Source organism: Peromyscus californicus, unplaced genomic scaffold, assembly GCF_007827085.1.
Source record: "Peromyscus californicus insignis strain IS unplaced genomic scaffold, ASM782708v3 Scaffold_22__1_contigs__length_63687245, whole genome shotgun sequence".
Taxonomy (NCBI): Eukaryota; Metazoa; Chordata; class Mammalia; order Rodentia; family Cricetidae; genus Peromyscus; species Peromyscus californicus.
The window spans coordinates 8,281,502-8,297,790 of NW_026294525.1; the positions used below are offsets into that span (position 1 = coordinate 8,281,502).

Below are 16,289 nucleotides of genomic sequence, written 5' to 3' on the forward strand. Positions count from 1 at the left end.
CCAGAGTCCATGACACCCTATGTGAGGCCTAAGCTTGACTTAAGCTTCATTCTGGTACCTGTCAGTCATTCAGTACGTAATTTTAGAGTATTAGACATGTGCAGCACTCCCTCTAACAAGCATGTATACACCTTGCTTATTTAACTCTTTGAAGAGCAAAACTCATACTTCTGTTGTAGAAATTTGGAAGAAAACTACTGTCGTAACCCTGATGGAAAAACTGCTCCCTGGTGCTATACCACCGACAGCGAAGTGAGGTGGGAATACTGTGACATTCCGTCCTGTGATTCCTCTGCATCACTGCCAGAACTTTCCGATTCCTCAGGTATGAGTGGGTCACGAGAGTTCGCTCAGGGCCCTATTGCTCTGTTCACGTTTGTGCTCCAGTGGCCTCTTCACGGCCTATCAGTGTGGGGGACCGTTGCTGCACTTGATCTGGGGCTGTGGGTCAGAGTGCTGCCTGTAAGATTTCAATTACGGTGTTTTCAATCTGTTGTCTAGTGGCTCAGGACACAGCCTTGGTGAGTGTTTCCCGAGCTCTGGAAAATTTGACTTTCTGTTGTTGTGCTCAGAATGTTTTTGTTTTTTTTCTAAAAGTCAACGTAAACAAATCTTATTAGGGTTCTGTATTCCTATTGTATTGCTTCCATGTCCAACTTTAACGATAGATTAGTCTATATTTCTTTCATTGCTGTTAGCCTTCTGCATTGGGAAGCTCTGTCGGTAGGCACATACACATTGAAAATGTCTATCTTCTTGATGAACTGTCTCCTTTGTTATGGTATAACATCTTCCCTTGCTTCTGAAAATATTCCTCATTCCGATTTTATCTTACTGGTGTGAAACTTTTGCCCACACTCGTGTTGGTGTGACTTACTCACCTTCTGACTGAGATGCTTGCACTCATATTGGTTGTGTGTGGTTGGCTTTAAGTCCATCGTTAAGGTAGTTGTTCTGTCCCGTTTCATTTCCACCGCCCATCTTTTTTCTTTTTTGTGTCACACTTTAGTTCACCTGTCTTAGCTGCCTCACCTGCTGATGAAGCCATTAAAGGAATTCACCACCTCCGATGCAGTGGACTTTGCTCTTGAATTTCTATTTTGTTACTAGTTTTAGAAGTTTCTACCTCTGCTGAAATTCTTTTTATCCACACATATTTGTAGATGAATTTCTAAACAGTCTTATGACATAAAAAACACAGAGCCAAATTCAGGCAGGGGTGCAAGCCGTAGAGATCAGAGCAATAGCTGCCAACTAACCTTAGCTCACCACCTCACCATCGCTTCCCAAGAGAGCCTCTTCCTGTCTAATCTGTGCCTTTATTGCCTTGCTGTTCTGTCTTCTCATTGGCTCTAAGCCCAGCCACATCACTTCCTCATCACTGCCTGTCTATACAGACCTCCAGGTCTCTATGGTTGGTACTGAGATTAAAGGCATGTGTCACCACGCTTGGCTGTGTCCTTGAACACACAGAGACTGCCTGTCATGTGATCAGATTAAGGGCATGTGCTACCACCGCCTGACTTCTGTTTATGGCTATGACCTCTGATCTCCAGGCAAACTTTATTAACACACAAATAAAATATCACATTTCAGCACAAATAAAATATCACCACACTTATTGGTCATCTTCACCAGAAAAATCCATTAACAACTAACTAAGACTATTTCACAATCCCCATCTGACTGTGTCTGACTGTGGTCATCTTTGAGAAGCAACAGCTTTTTATGTGGCCTTGATGCAGGGCCACCTTCCACCCTATCTCCAGAAGCTCCAGGCTTTAGTGTCCTATGAGCAAAGAGAGGATCTAGGGAAGTATGCAAGCACTTCAGGTCTGTCCTTCACCCGGTCCCACCTGCTGCCCTCATCATGGAGCATCCTGTCTGTCCTCTTGTTCTCATGAACACCTGGCAGTAATTCATAAAAATAACTTGTACACAATGACATTTCCAGTTAACAGTACTCTGACCTCTTCTGTTCCTCTTCCAAGGGTTTTGTTTTGTTCTTATGATATGTTCTACAACACTATAAATCTTGTGTGTGTGAGTGCATTGTGTGTGCATGAGTGTCCTTGATGTTTCTCTACCTGTTAATATGGAAAAGCAGTAGTGAGAATTCCCACAGCGCCTTACTGCGTGTGTCATAAATCAGTGCCCAGGTCTGTCTGCTCCACATCTTATTTGGCTCCATTTCTTCTGCTTCTACCAGAGCAAACACCTGTGGTCCAGGAATGCTACCAAGGCAACGGGCAGAGCTACCGGGGTACCTCGTCCACCACCATCACAGGGAAAAAGTGCCAGTCCTGGGCATCTATGACCCCGCACCGGCATCAGAAGACCCCAGAGAATTTCCCAAATGCGTATGTCTTTGATTTGAACCATGAAAGGACTAATAGCTGACTTAGGATTCCCTTAAGTGACCCATGCTCTAAGCTAACTCCTTTGAACCAAATTTCTATGAGACCGGCACATGGGGCAGACAACGTCAGGAACTTGGCTTTCACAAAAAGAGCCCGAGAGAAGAGAAGCCATCGTCTGGCTCCCTTTCTTGAGAAATTTTGTGGAAGCAAGGAGTAGTAAGTTTCCATTGGTGGAAACCTTGTGAGAACAAGTCACCATAAAGCTTAGAAACAGTACCATCACCCAACCTGTGCTAAAGATCATGCTGTCGTCTCTCAGCATGGGGATGTGTCACTCTAACTGGAGTGGAGTTTGAGTTTGCCTTTGTGCTTGGCTTCCAGGCCAACCTTTCTAGCTGCATCTGCATCTCTACGTCTTTCAGTCCCCTCACCAGGCCCAGAGCACAGTGCTCTGAAGGGGGATGCGTTGCCAGAGAGTACCAATGTTGGTAGCCAAGGCAGTAAGACAATGGAAGAAGCAAGGGAGTTAGGAAGGGAGGAGGAGAGGGAGGAAGACAGGAAGGAAGGGAGAGAGGGACAGAGGGAGGGAGGGAGGGACAGAGAGAGGGAGGGAGGAAGAGACGGAGTGAAGGAGGGAGAAAAAGAAGGAACGAAGGAAGTGGGGACAGAGGGAATGAAGGAAAAAAGCAAGTTAGGAAGGAAGGAAGAAAGGGAGGGAAGAATGGAGGAAGAAAGGAAGGGACAGGATGTGAGGGAAGAGGAAAGGAAGAAGGAAGGGTGTGACAGGAGGAGGAAGGGACAGAGGGGAGGGAGGGAGGAAGAGAGCAAAGGACAGAAGAAAAGGAAGGGCCTCAGGGTTTGAAATGAAGCACAGCCATCTTTATACGCAGGGCGCATGACTAATGAATGCAGACAGTCCTAATGACTGAGGGATTTGCATGTTCAAAGAGCAGCAGGTCTATATAAGAAAACCACAAAATACTTAGCGAAATTTTTAATATAGCATACCTAAGAACTGCGTACTGAATAGCTTAAACATTGTTAAGGAGAAATTAAAAGCTCAATAGAGAGAGAGAGATCCTGTTTATCGATCAAAAGATTAAATAGATTATCAGTCCCTTACCAAGTCAGGCTTTGGAGTCAGCCCACAAATCCTAGCAGTCTGTTTTTGGAGAAAGTGGCAACATTTACAGGCCAACATTTCAGCATCATCAAGATAATGTTTAAATGAACGGCTCTGGAGGGTTGACACTCAAGTCCACAGCAGCGTAGTGATCAAGACACGGTAGTATCATGGTGTTGGCAGGAAGGGACACAGGCCAAGGAAATGGGGACAGTCCAAAAACAAACTCTGGCTCATAGGGGCAAATGATTCTCCAGGGCAGGCAGCAAAGCAGCTTAGTGCATAAAGGGCATCTTTTTCCAGAATGGTCTGGGAGTAACAAATGCTGTGTAGAAAAACAATGTCCCCAACTCAAACCCCAAACAAAGCAAGATATCGATATATTTGTGTTTTTTTTTTAAATCTAAAATTACATTTCTAGATCTACATTGGGGAAAAGTATTTAGCAGAGTGTCAAAGGAGACTATTATGATGCCTGCTTTTCCATCGATACAATGTAAATTATTATATTGTACATTATTATATATTTTACATTGATATAATTGTATCAATGTAAATACATTATAAATGTATACAATATAAATACATTATATTTACTTCATCTCAGTTTTGGTTAAGAGGACCATTTGTGATTATGCATGTTAGTATCTTCAATGGGATGTTTCAAAGGTACTTTGCTAACACTGTTGTTGTAACATAATTGAGAAGGAGCTGGATTCCTCCACCACTGCTGACCACACTGTCTTGGGATTTGCAGCGGCTTAGAAATGAACTACTGCAGGAACCCAGATGCCGACAAGGGCCCTTGGTGCTACACCACTGACCCGAGAGTCAGGTGGGAATACTGCAACCTGAGGAGATGCTCTGAGACCGGAGGGGGCGCTGCAGAATCACCCGTGGTTCCCCAAATTCCAGACGTGCAGGCCACCCCTGAGCCAGGTAAGGAGCCAGTGGCCAGATGTCTGTGGGCAGATGTGGACACTGGACACAGAGGAGGAAGTGTTACTGATGTGGATGCTCCCACATTGTGTGGGACACCAGTGTGGGCTGAGGGTCTGCTGTGTGGAATGAGCCTCAGTTCCATCTTAGGGCAGGTGGGGAAGCAATCTTTGGTAGAAGGTGGGTGGACAGTTTCCTAAGGCACTCTGTGAGCTCTCCAGGTGTTCTAACTATTCATACTGTTGTAAAGTTGGGCTTTCCTGTGTTCTTCTAAAACATCCTACCAATGTTGAGATGGTTTCTAAGCCTGTGCCTAGAAACATTTCTGACAACCCCCCCCCCCCCCCCCCAGACAGGGCTTCTCTGTGTAGTTTTGGTGCTTGTCCTGGATCTTGAACTCACAGAGATCTGCCTGGCTCTGCCTCCCAAGTGCTGGGATTAAAGGTGTGTGCCACCACCGCTGGCAATTTCTTAAACTAAGTAGCAAGTCTTGTTAATTGCCAGCATGTCAGTGTTCGCCGAGACACTGGGTTTACCACTGGAGAGCAATCCAACATATTAGCGCAGCGGTTCTCAAACCTGTGGGGCCAGACCCCTTGAGGATCTAATGACCCTTTCACAGGGGTCACCTGAGATCATCAGAAAACAGATATTTACATTATGATTCAAAACTGTAGTAAAATGAGTTATGGAGAAGCAATGAAAATAATTTTATGCTGGGGGTCACCATAACACAAGGAATTGGATTAAAGTCTCAGGAAGGTTGAGCACCACTGTATTAGAGCAAGCCAGCACTAACACACTCGTTCTGTGTCATGCTTGGGCTACCCAGGGGTACATAATCTCCCTCTTCCCTTCCTACAGACTGCATGCACGGGAATGGTAAAGACTATCGGGGCAAAACGGCCGTGACTGCCGCTGGCATTCCCTGCCAGGAATGGGCTGCCCAGGAGCCCCACAGGCACAGCATCTTCACCCCACAGACAAACCCACGGGCAGGTCTCGAAAAGAATGTAAGCAAGCCACCCTGGTTCGAGTTCTGGTCTGCACTGCATTTTCCTGACCAACCTTTGAACAGATTGAGTTTGGGGTTACACCGAATTGGAGTAGGTCGGGGGTCGGGGGGTCGGGGGGTCGGGAGGACAAGGCCGAGACCACAGCTGGGCGTCCTACAGTTTGACTCCGTTATGATACTGTCTGGAAACAGCCAGATCGCATGGCTCCTGGGATAACTGCTGTGAAGAGGTGTGGTAGACACTGCATGGAGAGAGGAAGTGTCTTGACCTCGCTGGGCACATCATTCTCCAGAACCCCACAACTCCTGGGAATCTCTTTGAATATGTGCCTTTTTTTTTTTTTTAATGGATGCTTCGTTATGTTGACGTGGTTGTTCACAGTACTGACCTTTGGTGGCCAAAGCAACCATCAGGCCGTCTCCCTCTGTCAGGGGTCAGAGTGTATGGCTAAAAGTCCCAATGCTTAATTAGCTCACAGTTGGTTCTGCAGAACCCCCTCCACCCCCACATCCCGAGCCCCTCTAGAGGCTTTTTTGGTTACTTCATTAGAACAAAAGATGCTCTTGTCAATCAAGGAAGTCACAAAAGCTTTAGGAGATGTGTCTGATGCTCCTCTGGATAGAGCATAGGTTGTAGGAGTCAGAAACCATGGAGCAGAGACCACATTGTATTTATTGTTTCACACTATCAGAGAAAGCATTGCCCTTCTGTCTTGACCCATGGAGGGTACAGACATTTCTAATCAACAACAAGGCTTCATGAGGCACAGGATTATTGGAGCTAACCAATGACAAGACAGCCAGTAATGCCCCACTGTCCCTGATGCTGGCTCTCTCACATCTGGCTCAGGGAGTGGCTCCCTAGCTGGACCTTGGTTTGAGCAGAGACATGATCAGTGACAGTCTGAGACTGGGGCTTTATAAACACCCTAAACCAACTTTATCCAAAAACAAGAAGGGAAGAAAGCAGAGGGACACTCCCTTCCACCCTGTAAGAAGGTTTAGGTCTCTGCATCTGGATCCCCTCTACCCCAGGGGAGCCTCCCCTCAAATGCCTGTCTCTTTTCAGTACTGCCGAAACCCAGACGGCGATGTCAATGGTCCTTGGTGCTATACAATGAACCCCAGAAAACTTTACGATTACTGTGACGTCCCATTGTGTGGTAAGTTTCTCCCCTCCCCTCCCTTTCCCTTCCTCTCTCTTCTCTCCCCTCTTCCCTTCTTTCCTTTTTTTTTGTAAGGAAACTACTTTGCAACACACCGAGTGGCCATCTTCTTCATGAGGTCCTACACCACAAAACAACCACCCACTCTGGACAGGCTTTGAGCCAGGTGTCCCTGAGGAAGGAAAAGCCGCCTCTTACCCTGAGCCCTCTTTCATACGAGCATCTCAAACCTGGCCTATTATTGTCCTGGCCCCACATCAACTAGACTTAATGCGAAATCCTCCAAGTGTAGAGAGAACTAACTAATGGGCTCCAGGAGGCTTCCCGTCAACTCTTCCACCTCTGACTTGAGATGCACACAGACCAAGTTGGGCTAGGGCGTGCATTAGCGATTTTGCTGCTGCTATGATAAAATGCCACGTCGCAAAGCAACCTAAGGACGCACTCAGGGCTTACCGTTCCAAGGAACTAGACATCCACAACGGCAGAGACTGCATTATGACGGCAGGAGAGTGGCTTAGGGACCACATCAACTGCACCCAAGGAAGCAGAGTGAACGGGAGGTGGGATGAGGTAACCAACTCTCAAGGCCCGCCCCTAGTGATGGACTTCCTTCTTCAAGACTCTGCATCTCAAAAGTTCCTTGACCTATCCAAACAAGTCCATCGCCTGGGGACCAAGTATTCCCATCCATGAGCCCTTGAAGGACATCTCTCATCTAAGCACCACAGATATTTTCCTCTTCAGCATCAGAGATGGGAGAACACACACACATATATATTGAAAGCCCACAAGACACCTTCCTACAATTTCATGGAAAAGGATGCAGATCTTTCTGTCAACCCCACTCCTCCTCCCGGAGTCCCGATTTTCTAGTCACTAACCCCCAACTTAGAGATGGCACGTTGGGTCCCATCCTTGGGGATTTGAGACTCCTTTGGGGAGGCAGAGGCTGGGACCTGGGAAAGGGGCGTTGACCTTAGTTCTTGAGATTGGGATGTGTCTGCAGGCGAAGCTGCTTCGCTCTGTGCGCACCAACTCTGCAGTCAGTGCCTGTCATTGTGGACTCCTCTTTCTCCCAGTGTGCTAGCCTGGGGGAGGGGCTTAGCTTGCAAAGCTCTCCCGGGGTGTGTCCCCGGTATTTGGGGGCAGTAGTTAGGAGCTTGTAGGTGGCTTTTGGGTGGAACAGGGAGTGGAAGGAGAGGGGAAGGTGATGGTCAGGGCTTGCTTGTCAGTGTTACTGTAAGATAACGCTGAGGCCTCCAGAGTTAGGGAAGTGGATGGCGATCTTTTTCTCTAGTGGGGGCTTGTGTTTATTCAGAAGAAACTGTCTTGGTGGCCTCTTTACCTGGAAGTTCCTGGGGTCTCAGTGTCTCTCAATCTCTCCTCTCAGTTTCTATCCTTTGACTGCCCCTCCTCCACTGTTTTTTCCTTCCCTGCACAGGCTGCCTCTAAGTGGTGCCTGGCATGGCATTCCAACCCTGGACTCTGTGTCCTGGCTTCACAGATCCTCTCACCTCTGATCCCCTCTGAAATAGCCTTGGCTACCAGAGGGTCTTTCTCAGCATGAGTCAAGCGTCAGGCCTTGGTACCCAAAGCCACATCCCACGATGCCAAGCCTCAGCTGCTCTCTCTAATTCCTCCATGCCTTCAAAACCAGTACCACGTGGGAGATACTTAGACACAATTTGCCAAGTTCCACTGCCAGCCTGATATGCAGCTCCACCCCACCCCCACCCCAAACAGACTCCTGTTATCTCCTGTGTGCTAACCTGAGGAGTCTCCAGGAGGTTCCAGCTCCGTGGTGCTGGTCTCTTGTTAATCACAGCTGGTTGTCTGGCCCCAGCTGACCGGCATCAACTTTACTAGCAAAGCAAAAAGGTTTCACTTCAGAGAGTCCTAATTCTAAATACCATGTAAATAGGGCCAGTAATGTTTTTGAGGGACTCTCAAACTCCCGTCTGAAATGTCACAAGCCAGGCCGTCATTTTTCTCAACATTCTTGTCTTCTAAGCTCCCACAGAATAGCTCCTTAAGCGCCAGCACAAATCTCCAAAACCCTCCCACAATCCTCCCCAAAATGACATGATGAGGTCTGTCACAGCGATAGCCTACTCACTGGTACCAATGTCTGTTCTAGTTAGTTTCTCTGTTGTCATGATAAAACACCATGACCCAAAGCAACTCGAAGAAAAGGCATGCGTTTGGCTTACCCTTTCACATCACAGTCCATCTCTGAGGGAAGCCAGGCTGGAGCTCAAGGCAGGAATCTGAAGATGGGAACTGAAGCAGAGACTGTGGGGGAACACTGTTTACCAGCTTGCTCCTGATAACTGGATCAGCCTACTTGTACCACGCAGGGCCACCTGACCAGGGGATGGCACCACCCACAGTGGGCCGAGCCCTACCGCATCAATCGTTAATCAAGGAAATGCCCCCACAGACTTGCCCAAAGGCTTATCCGATGGAGGCAATCCCTCAGCCGAGATTCCCTCTTCCCAGGTGACTGTAGCTGACAAACCCTAACCAGCGTGTGCACGTGTGTAAAGTGCAAGACGCAGTGGTCGTTCCTGAGCTTCAGAGAGGGTGCTCCCATCACAACACAGCTATTTTTGAAAAGCCTTCGCTACATAGATTCTCAGAACAGGCCACGGCAAAGAGAAAGTGGGAAATTCGGGTTCCACCTATCCCAAAGTGTGGACTAAGAGAAATTTCTTCTGGGGAATGCTATGAACAATGCTTACAGTTACCTTTCTGAAGACTTTGGGGCTGCAGGCCACCAAGAAGTGTTTTTGAATATCCCCTGCATCCCTGTTAGCGGGAGTTACTGAAGATGGGATGCAGACCCTGTTCTCTAGTTAACTGGCAGGCTGGGTGATGAGAGGGGGCACATACAGGAGGTTAACAGGAAAAGCAGAAGAGGGCACGGGGGTTGACTGTTAGTGGTTGATTATCGTATGCTGTTTGGGGCAGTGTGCAGGGTGGGGTAGGGTGGGAGAGGGAGGGTTGGGTCTGTGCTTAAACCAGCAGAAAGAAGTTTGTTGGTTGTTTTTGCTCTTTTGGGGAGCCCACCACCCAGCTTCCAATAAATCACACACAGAGGCTTATTCTTAATTATAAATTCCTGGCCTTAGCTTGGCTTGTTTCTTGCCACATTTTCTTAACTTAAATTAGCCCATCTACCTTTTTCCTCTGGACTTTTTCCTTTTCTTACTTCTGTAAATCTTACTTTCACTCTTATTCCATAGCTGGCTCTGTGGCTGGGTGGCTGGGTGGCTGGACCCTTCTTTTCTCATTCCTTGATCTTACTCTTTCTCTTTCTTCTTCTCCTCCCAATTTTTTCCTTCTATTTATTCTCCCTGCCTACCAGCCCCACCTATCCTTTCTCCTGCCTCACTATTGGCTGTTCAGCACTCTATTAGACCATCAGGTGTTTTAGACAAGCACAGTAACACAGCTTCACAGAGTTAAACAAATGCAACATAAAAGCATGCAACACATCTTTACATCATTAAAACAAATGTTCTACAGCATAAACAAATATAACACATCTTAAAATAATATTCTACAACAGTGGAGGTAAAATTGAGCTGAGGATAGTGTACTTGCTGTCTACACATACAGACACAGATATACACAGACAGACACATAACCCACACAGATTCACAAGGAAAAAATACCATCCTGTATTTCAATGGGGATAAGAGCTATGACCTTCAGGAAATCTTCCATGGTTCAGGAATTTTGACATTGCAACAGGATGCTGTCATCTACATATGTGTTGGGCCACATTTGGAGATGTCCTGAGATTCTTGTGGGCTGCAGGTAGCAAGCTGGGCATGCCACATAGATGGTGTTGACAAGCAAAGCTTGGTGTTCCAAATATAATATATCAAGTATATTACAGATAACTATGTTGGTAGAGCAAAGTCCACCAAGAAAAGCTCTTATTTTAATTCTATGCTACACCAATTTAATGAAATAGAGTTTATAGCTCCTTCAGAGGATAGGGTTCTCTGCTGTCTGCCACCACTTTTCAGGGGGAACTGTTCTAAAGGTTGCTTTTGACCCTGGGAATGTCACAAACTTGGCCCCTGGCCACGGGGCATGAATTTATCAGGACTGTTTGACAGAACTAATACATTTGCCTCACTGTGACCTTCTTCTCCCACATCCTTTCACAGCATCAGCATTTGAGTGTGGGAAGCCTCAGGTGGAGCCGAAGAAATGCCCTGGGAGGGTGGTGGGTGGCTGTGTGGCCCATCGGCATTCCTGGCCCTGGCAAATCAGTCTCAGAACAAGGTAAGAATTTGCAGAACTTTTCCCCATCTGCTTATGTGAGCCTCACAAAGCTGCCACCCCAAACAAACGCTGCTGAGCTTTACCACCTTCCTCTACATCCTCCTAAGGAGTAAACACAGCCACAGAAAGTTTAAAAAGCTGTCTTCTTAGGTTCCCTGCTTTGAAAATGACCAAAAATGGTATTTAAGGAAAAAAAACAACAACAACTCTGGGCTGCTGTCATTAAGTTCTAGAAATACAATAAACGATGTGGAATGATGACATTCCCAGAGAACATGGAAGCTGCTTTAGGGGTTCATAGGCTCACTGGCTGCTGTAAAATAAAAGGAATGTCTTCGCAAAAGTGGCACTGTGCAGGTGGGGGCGCATGTAGGAGCTTGCCTGTCAGAGATGCCAGCGTTTGACAAGACTCTGTGCCTTTTTGTGATGCCCTTGAATTTAACATAGAGGCTGCTTATGCACTCACAAATATATGAGTAAGCCAGTTTGTGACTGCCCTGGTTTAAGGGTGATACCTCTGAGCCCGTGGGAGCAGGACTGTCCATGGCGGAAAACATCTGTAATCCATCATTCACGTTTCCTGGGCGTGGCGTCTAAAGTATACACGTGCAGCAGGCTCATCACAGGCTTGCTGGCTTGCCTGGATCACTTCCATACCTCTGTGCATGCTCAACTATTGTCCCTCTGTGAACTTGCAGAATGCCACTGACAGATGTGGGCACGGTTGGCTGCACTCTGTCTGTTACTGACATTTTTTTTTTTAAAAAAGATTTATTTTCATTATTATATTTATATGAGTGTTCACCTGCTTGTAAGAATGTGAACCATGTGTGTGCCTGGTTCCCTTGGAGACCAGAAGAGGGCAGCAGATCCCCAGGACCTGGATCGACAGAGGGCTGTGAGTGCTGGGAACCAAACTCGGCTCCTCTGGAAGAACAGCCAATGTTCTTTAACCTCTGAGCCGTGTCTCCAGCCACAGACTTTGTTTGTTTGGTTGGTTTTTACTGACCTGATCCAACATACCCAGCTATTTGCATTCTAGTCGTTATGCCCTGGTTGGGAGTTAGGGATCTCGTTATCCTGAATCATTGCTCTTGGGGTCCTCGAAGGATGAGTCATGAAGACTTTTGTAAAACTCTAGCTAATAAGAAATAAAGGCAGCCCCCAGGGCAAGTTTTGACTGGTGGTTTACATTGGGGTCGAGGGCTAATAGGTCAAGGTGCAGGCCCAGGACTTCACACTGGAGCCCCTGCCTCTGCTCCATGGGGAGAGGTGGCACCCAATACTTTCCCAGGTATCTTAAGATGGGTAGATAGATGGTGCACTATCCCCACCATTCTGTACATGGGCTGGCAGCCCTGTCTGCTGGGAATGAACTTGTCTTTCTGATTTTCTGTGCCATTGAATGAAACGAAACATTTGGCCTAAATGGAAGTTCTTGCTTCCCCCCTAGACTCACTGGACAGCACTTCTGTGGAGGAACTTTAATATCCCCGGAGTGGGTGCTGACTGCTGCACACTGCCTGGAGAAGTACGTTCCATGGGTACCTGGCATGAGGTCTCCTCCTAAAGACTGGCCCCTTCCTTCCCTCCTTCCCTCCTTCCCTCCTTTCTTCTCATCCTGCCTTCCTGCCTTCCATGGTAGTAATATAAAGGGACCCAGGAGTATGTGTGCAGAAGTCCACAGCAGTCACCAGAACAACCCGGCAAGAGGGAAATGTTCTAAAGAAAATCTGCAAAGGACCTAGAGCAGAGCATGGGCCTGGAGAAACAGATCTGCTCAGTGGCAGGCACTGGTCCTGCCAAGGTCAAGAACATCACAGGTTCAAACAAACCTGGGATTCTGTTTCTTGCCAACCAGAAGTCACAGGTTCTGGTGGTTGTATGTGTTGGGAGGCTTTGCAAAGTGTATGGCACAGGAAGACACTAGGGAAGGGTGTGGACTGTGTTCTGTTTCTAATGTCACCGTCTTTTCTAGATCTTCAAGACCGTCATTCTACAAGGTTGTCCTGGGTGCGCATGAAGAAGACATTCGTGGGTCAGATGTTCAGCAATTACAAGTAAACAAACTGTTCTTGGAGCCCAACCGAGCTGACATCGCCCTGCTGAAGCTAACCAGGTATGGGTTCCCTGGGGTTTGCACCCAAGCTGGGTGAAGGCAGTGGTTCATGGCTGGGTTTTATGAGCCACAACCATGTACGGGGTTAGAGAAGTGCTGTCTAGGATGCAAAAAGCATGGGGATTTAGGACAAACAGGGGTAAAATTCATCAGAAAATAAGGATCCAGCTAACTCTGCACACCTACAGGTCCATTCTTGAAAGGGGAATTGGGACTCAGTTTCCCCGTGTGAAGAAAGAGTTAAAATGCAAAGTGTCCTGTCACCTCAGTGTCTCCCTCACCTAATGCTCACCAGCTAATATGCATTCACCATCAGTTACCCCAGGCTGACAAAGGTCCTCTTGACATAATGTGCTGAGAGAATCAAATGAGATTATGTATCTTAAAGCACTTTAAAAAAAAACTACAATCACATGCCTGGCATGGTGGCGCACGCCTTTGATCTCAGCACTTAGGAGGCGGAGGCAGGCAGATCTCTATGGGTTTGAGGCCAGCCTGGTCTCCAGAGTGAGTTCCAGGACAGCCAGGGCTATGTAAAGAGACCTTATCCCAATAAACCAGAAACCAAAGCCAAAACAACAACAAAAATAAAACCCCACAAATGTTGTGGGGCTGGAGAGATGGCTCAACACTTAAGAGGGCTTGCTGCCTTTTCAGAGGCCTAGAGGTTGGTTCCCAGCATCAAGTAGATCGCAACCACCCGGAACTTCACCCTCTTCTGAATCTAACCACCTGAGTTGAACACCCTCTTCTGGTCTCAGCTGGCACCGCCCCCCCCCACACACACACATTCAAACAAACAGGCCCACATAGGAAGAGCAGAATGGAACAAGACACAATTCACAAACACAAACACAAGTTCTACCATTGTTCTTTCCTTTGGCCCTATTTCCCCTACTGAAATGTGTCTTTTTTTTTTTTTTAAAGCCTGACACTGGGTGATCAGGCTTGTGCCATAGAGTTAGGAATGTTTGGAAACAAGTCCCCATGGACACAGCTCACAAACAGCTATTTTGAGAAGTACTCAATTGGGACAGGCAGCAGGCACACGGAGCACATGAGCTGTGCCCGATGGGTTCCAGATGACAGGGAGATGATTCTGGAAGAGACAGGGGCTGGTCCAGTCAGTGCAAGCTCCTGAGGGAGGTCTGGTCTCAAACACAGGGCAACGTTTCTGGGCTGTAAACTGAGAGGTGATGTCTTGGGGCCTTTTGATGCGCGAGAAGGAAAGAAGGGGCATGACTCTATAAAGCAGCTCATCTCCCTCACGTGCCCCAGAACCTTCCATTGCACCCCACCAAATGAGCAAATACATGACCCATCCTGTCCTGGTGGCCCTCTCAGATATTCAGGGCGATTCGATGGCTCGACAGGTGATTCAACAAATAGGAGGACCCTGTTCTCTGACAGGCTGAGGTGTTGTTGGGTTTTACTGTATTCTTGCCACACCTCCCAGCCTGAGGGCCTAAGGTCTTTGGTGTCCTGTAAAGGAGCCTGTGACTGACATCCCTGAGAGAGGTTGGGTCTGTTTTGATCATTCTGGAGGGCGGGAAAAGCTGGAGACAATGTGGATTCCCTATGAAAACGGCATTTCTCATTCCCAGTCATTTTTCCTCTTGAACTCACTAAGCTCTGAAGAAACCAAAGTTAGAACGCTTGTGAATCCATGACACTCCATGCAGGGGCAAGTTCCTTGAGAACAGGGCCCTTTTGCTTCCTTTCTCGCTTGCTGTATACCGTTTGCCTGGATTCCTGTAACCATTTTAATCATTTTTAACTGAGGAGGAGAGGGAGCAACTTGTTCTGGCCAAATACCTCTCGGTGTTAGTGTAGCTGGGTGGCATCTAGATGGGCCATCCACAGGATGGCACCATCTTAAATCGTAAGTCATAAAACACAGGACAGGGCTGACCAGGCGGTAAAGTGCGGGCCACACAAGCATGGGGCCCACACTCAAATCTCCAGCACCATGTCAAAAGCTTGGCATGAAGGTGTGCACCTGTCAACCCAGCACTGGGGAGGTAGAGGCAGGAGGATGGATCCCTAGAGCTCACTACAGCCATTCTCACTAACTCAGTGACCACCAGGTTCAGTGGAAGACCCTGTCTCGAAAAATAAGATGATGAGCAGTTGAGGAAGACTCCCGACATCAACCTCTGGCCTCTATCTGCAAATGCACAAGTGTATGTCTGATACCTGCGTGGACACATGTGCAGAAGCATAGATACTCTCCCACAACGGATCATTTAGCTCATAATACACTGTAGGGCAGTGTGAGAATGAAGGATTTTCTATTGTTCTGCGTCGATGAAGTAAAGACCTATCAGCGCAGAGAATGTGGGGACATTGAGGCGGGTGACACTAGGCTGTGGGTGATCTGCAGCTGAAGGGTGGAGGCCTCCAGCAGAGCAGCTGATGGAACATTTGGTGCTTACCTTCCAGTCCCGCCATCATCTCCGATAAAGTCATTCCAGCTTGTCTGCCCTCTGCGAATTACGTGGTTGCCGACCGGACACTTTGCTACATCACTGGCTGGGGAGAGACTCAAGGTGAGATAAACTGGCTTCGACCTACAGACAGTATGACAAAGGGGACAATTTGGAGCGAGTTGTACCAAGTCCTGCATGGGAATGTGTGTGGTCCAGTCCCTTTCTGGATTTGTCTGGGCACTTGCTACATCTCCATAATCAGTCACCAAGATGTGAGGAGGAGAGGGACTGCTCCTCAGACCTTTAACCTACAGCTGCAGTACGAATGTCCCTTCCTGGGGGGAGAGGGCTTTAGCACAACCTGCCAGTTAGCCTGAACTTTTCATGTGGCTTTCCTATTTTGAGTTCTCAAATATGGTGTAACACAATAACAACAAAAATGGTAGCTAAACTAGTTGTCTCCCCAAATACTCACATACTTATGTGTGTGAGAGGTAGTTGGGGAGGGGACAGTCTGGCAGTTTGGGGAGAAGAGAAAGGCCCTAGATATCTAGATACAGCTGATGGGGTCAGTGCTGGAAAGACACCTCCATGCAGGCTCGGCTATCAGAATCTGTACTTCCTTGGGGGACTCCTCCTTCTCTCTTTACATATGCCTAATGATAACTAGATACAGCAAGCTGCCTCAACTGTGGGAACAGTAAGAACAATTTACAAACACCATCTCCCTCTCAGGAGTATTGAGGAGTGTGCTGGCTCTGCCCTCTGTCTTTCTTTCAAAGAAAGATTTTGTGGCTTGAAAACAAATACACACACAAGCAGAACTACTAGTCTAG

At 47.5% G+C, this 16,289-nt stretch overlaps 1 protein-coding gene across 2 annotated transcripts in view; it reads left to right on the top strand.

Annotated features, from left to right (window-relative positions):
* Plg (plasminogen) overlaps positions 1-16,289 on the top strand; it is a 41,084-nt gene that overhangs the window by 18,854 nt on the left and 5,941 nt on the right. Inside the window, exons 9-18 of one of the 2 annotated variants that reach the window (XM_052750848.1) lie at positions 180-302; positions 2,160-2,360; positions 4,241-4,422; positions 5,287-5,435; positions 6,507-6,604; positions 9,448-9,452; positions 10,794-10,905; positions 12,359-12,436; positions 12,884-13,024; positions 15,467-15,573. In XM_052750848.1, coding sequence (XP_052606808.1) covers positions 180-302; positions 2,160-2,360; positions 4,241-4,422; positions 5,287-5,435; positions 6,507-6,604; positions 9,448-9,452; positions 10,794-10,905; positions 12,359-12,436; positions 12,884-13,024; positions 15,467-15,573 — 1,196 coding nt within the window. Of the gene's footprint in view, positions 1-179; positions 326-2,159; positions 2,361-4,240; positions 4,733-5,286; positions 5,436-6,506; positions 6,605-9,447; positions 9,453-10,793; positions 10,906-12,358; positions 12,437-12,883; positions 13,025-15,466; positions 15,574-16,289 lie in introns of those variants that run through there. The other variant, XM_052750847.1, reaches the window with a different exon arrangement.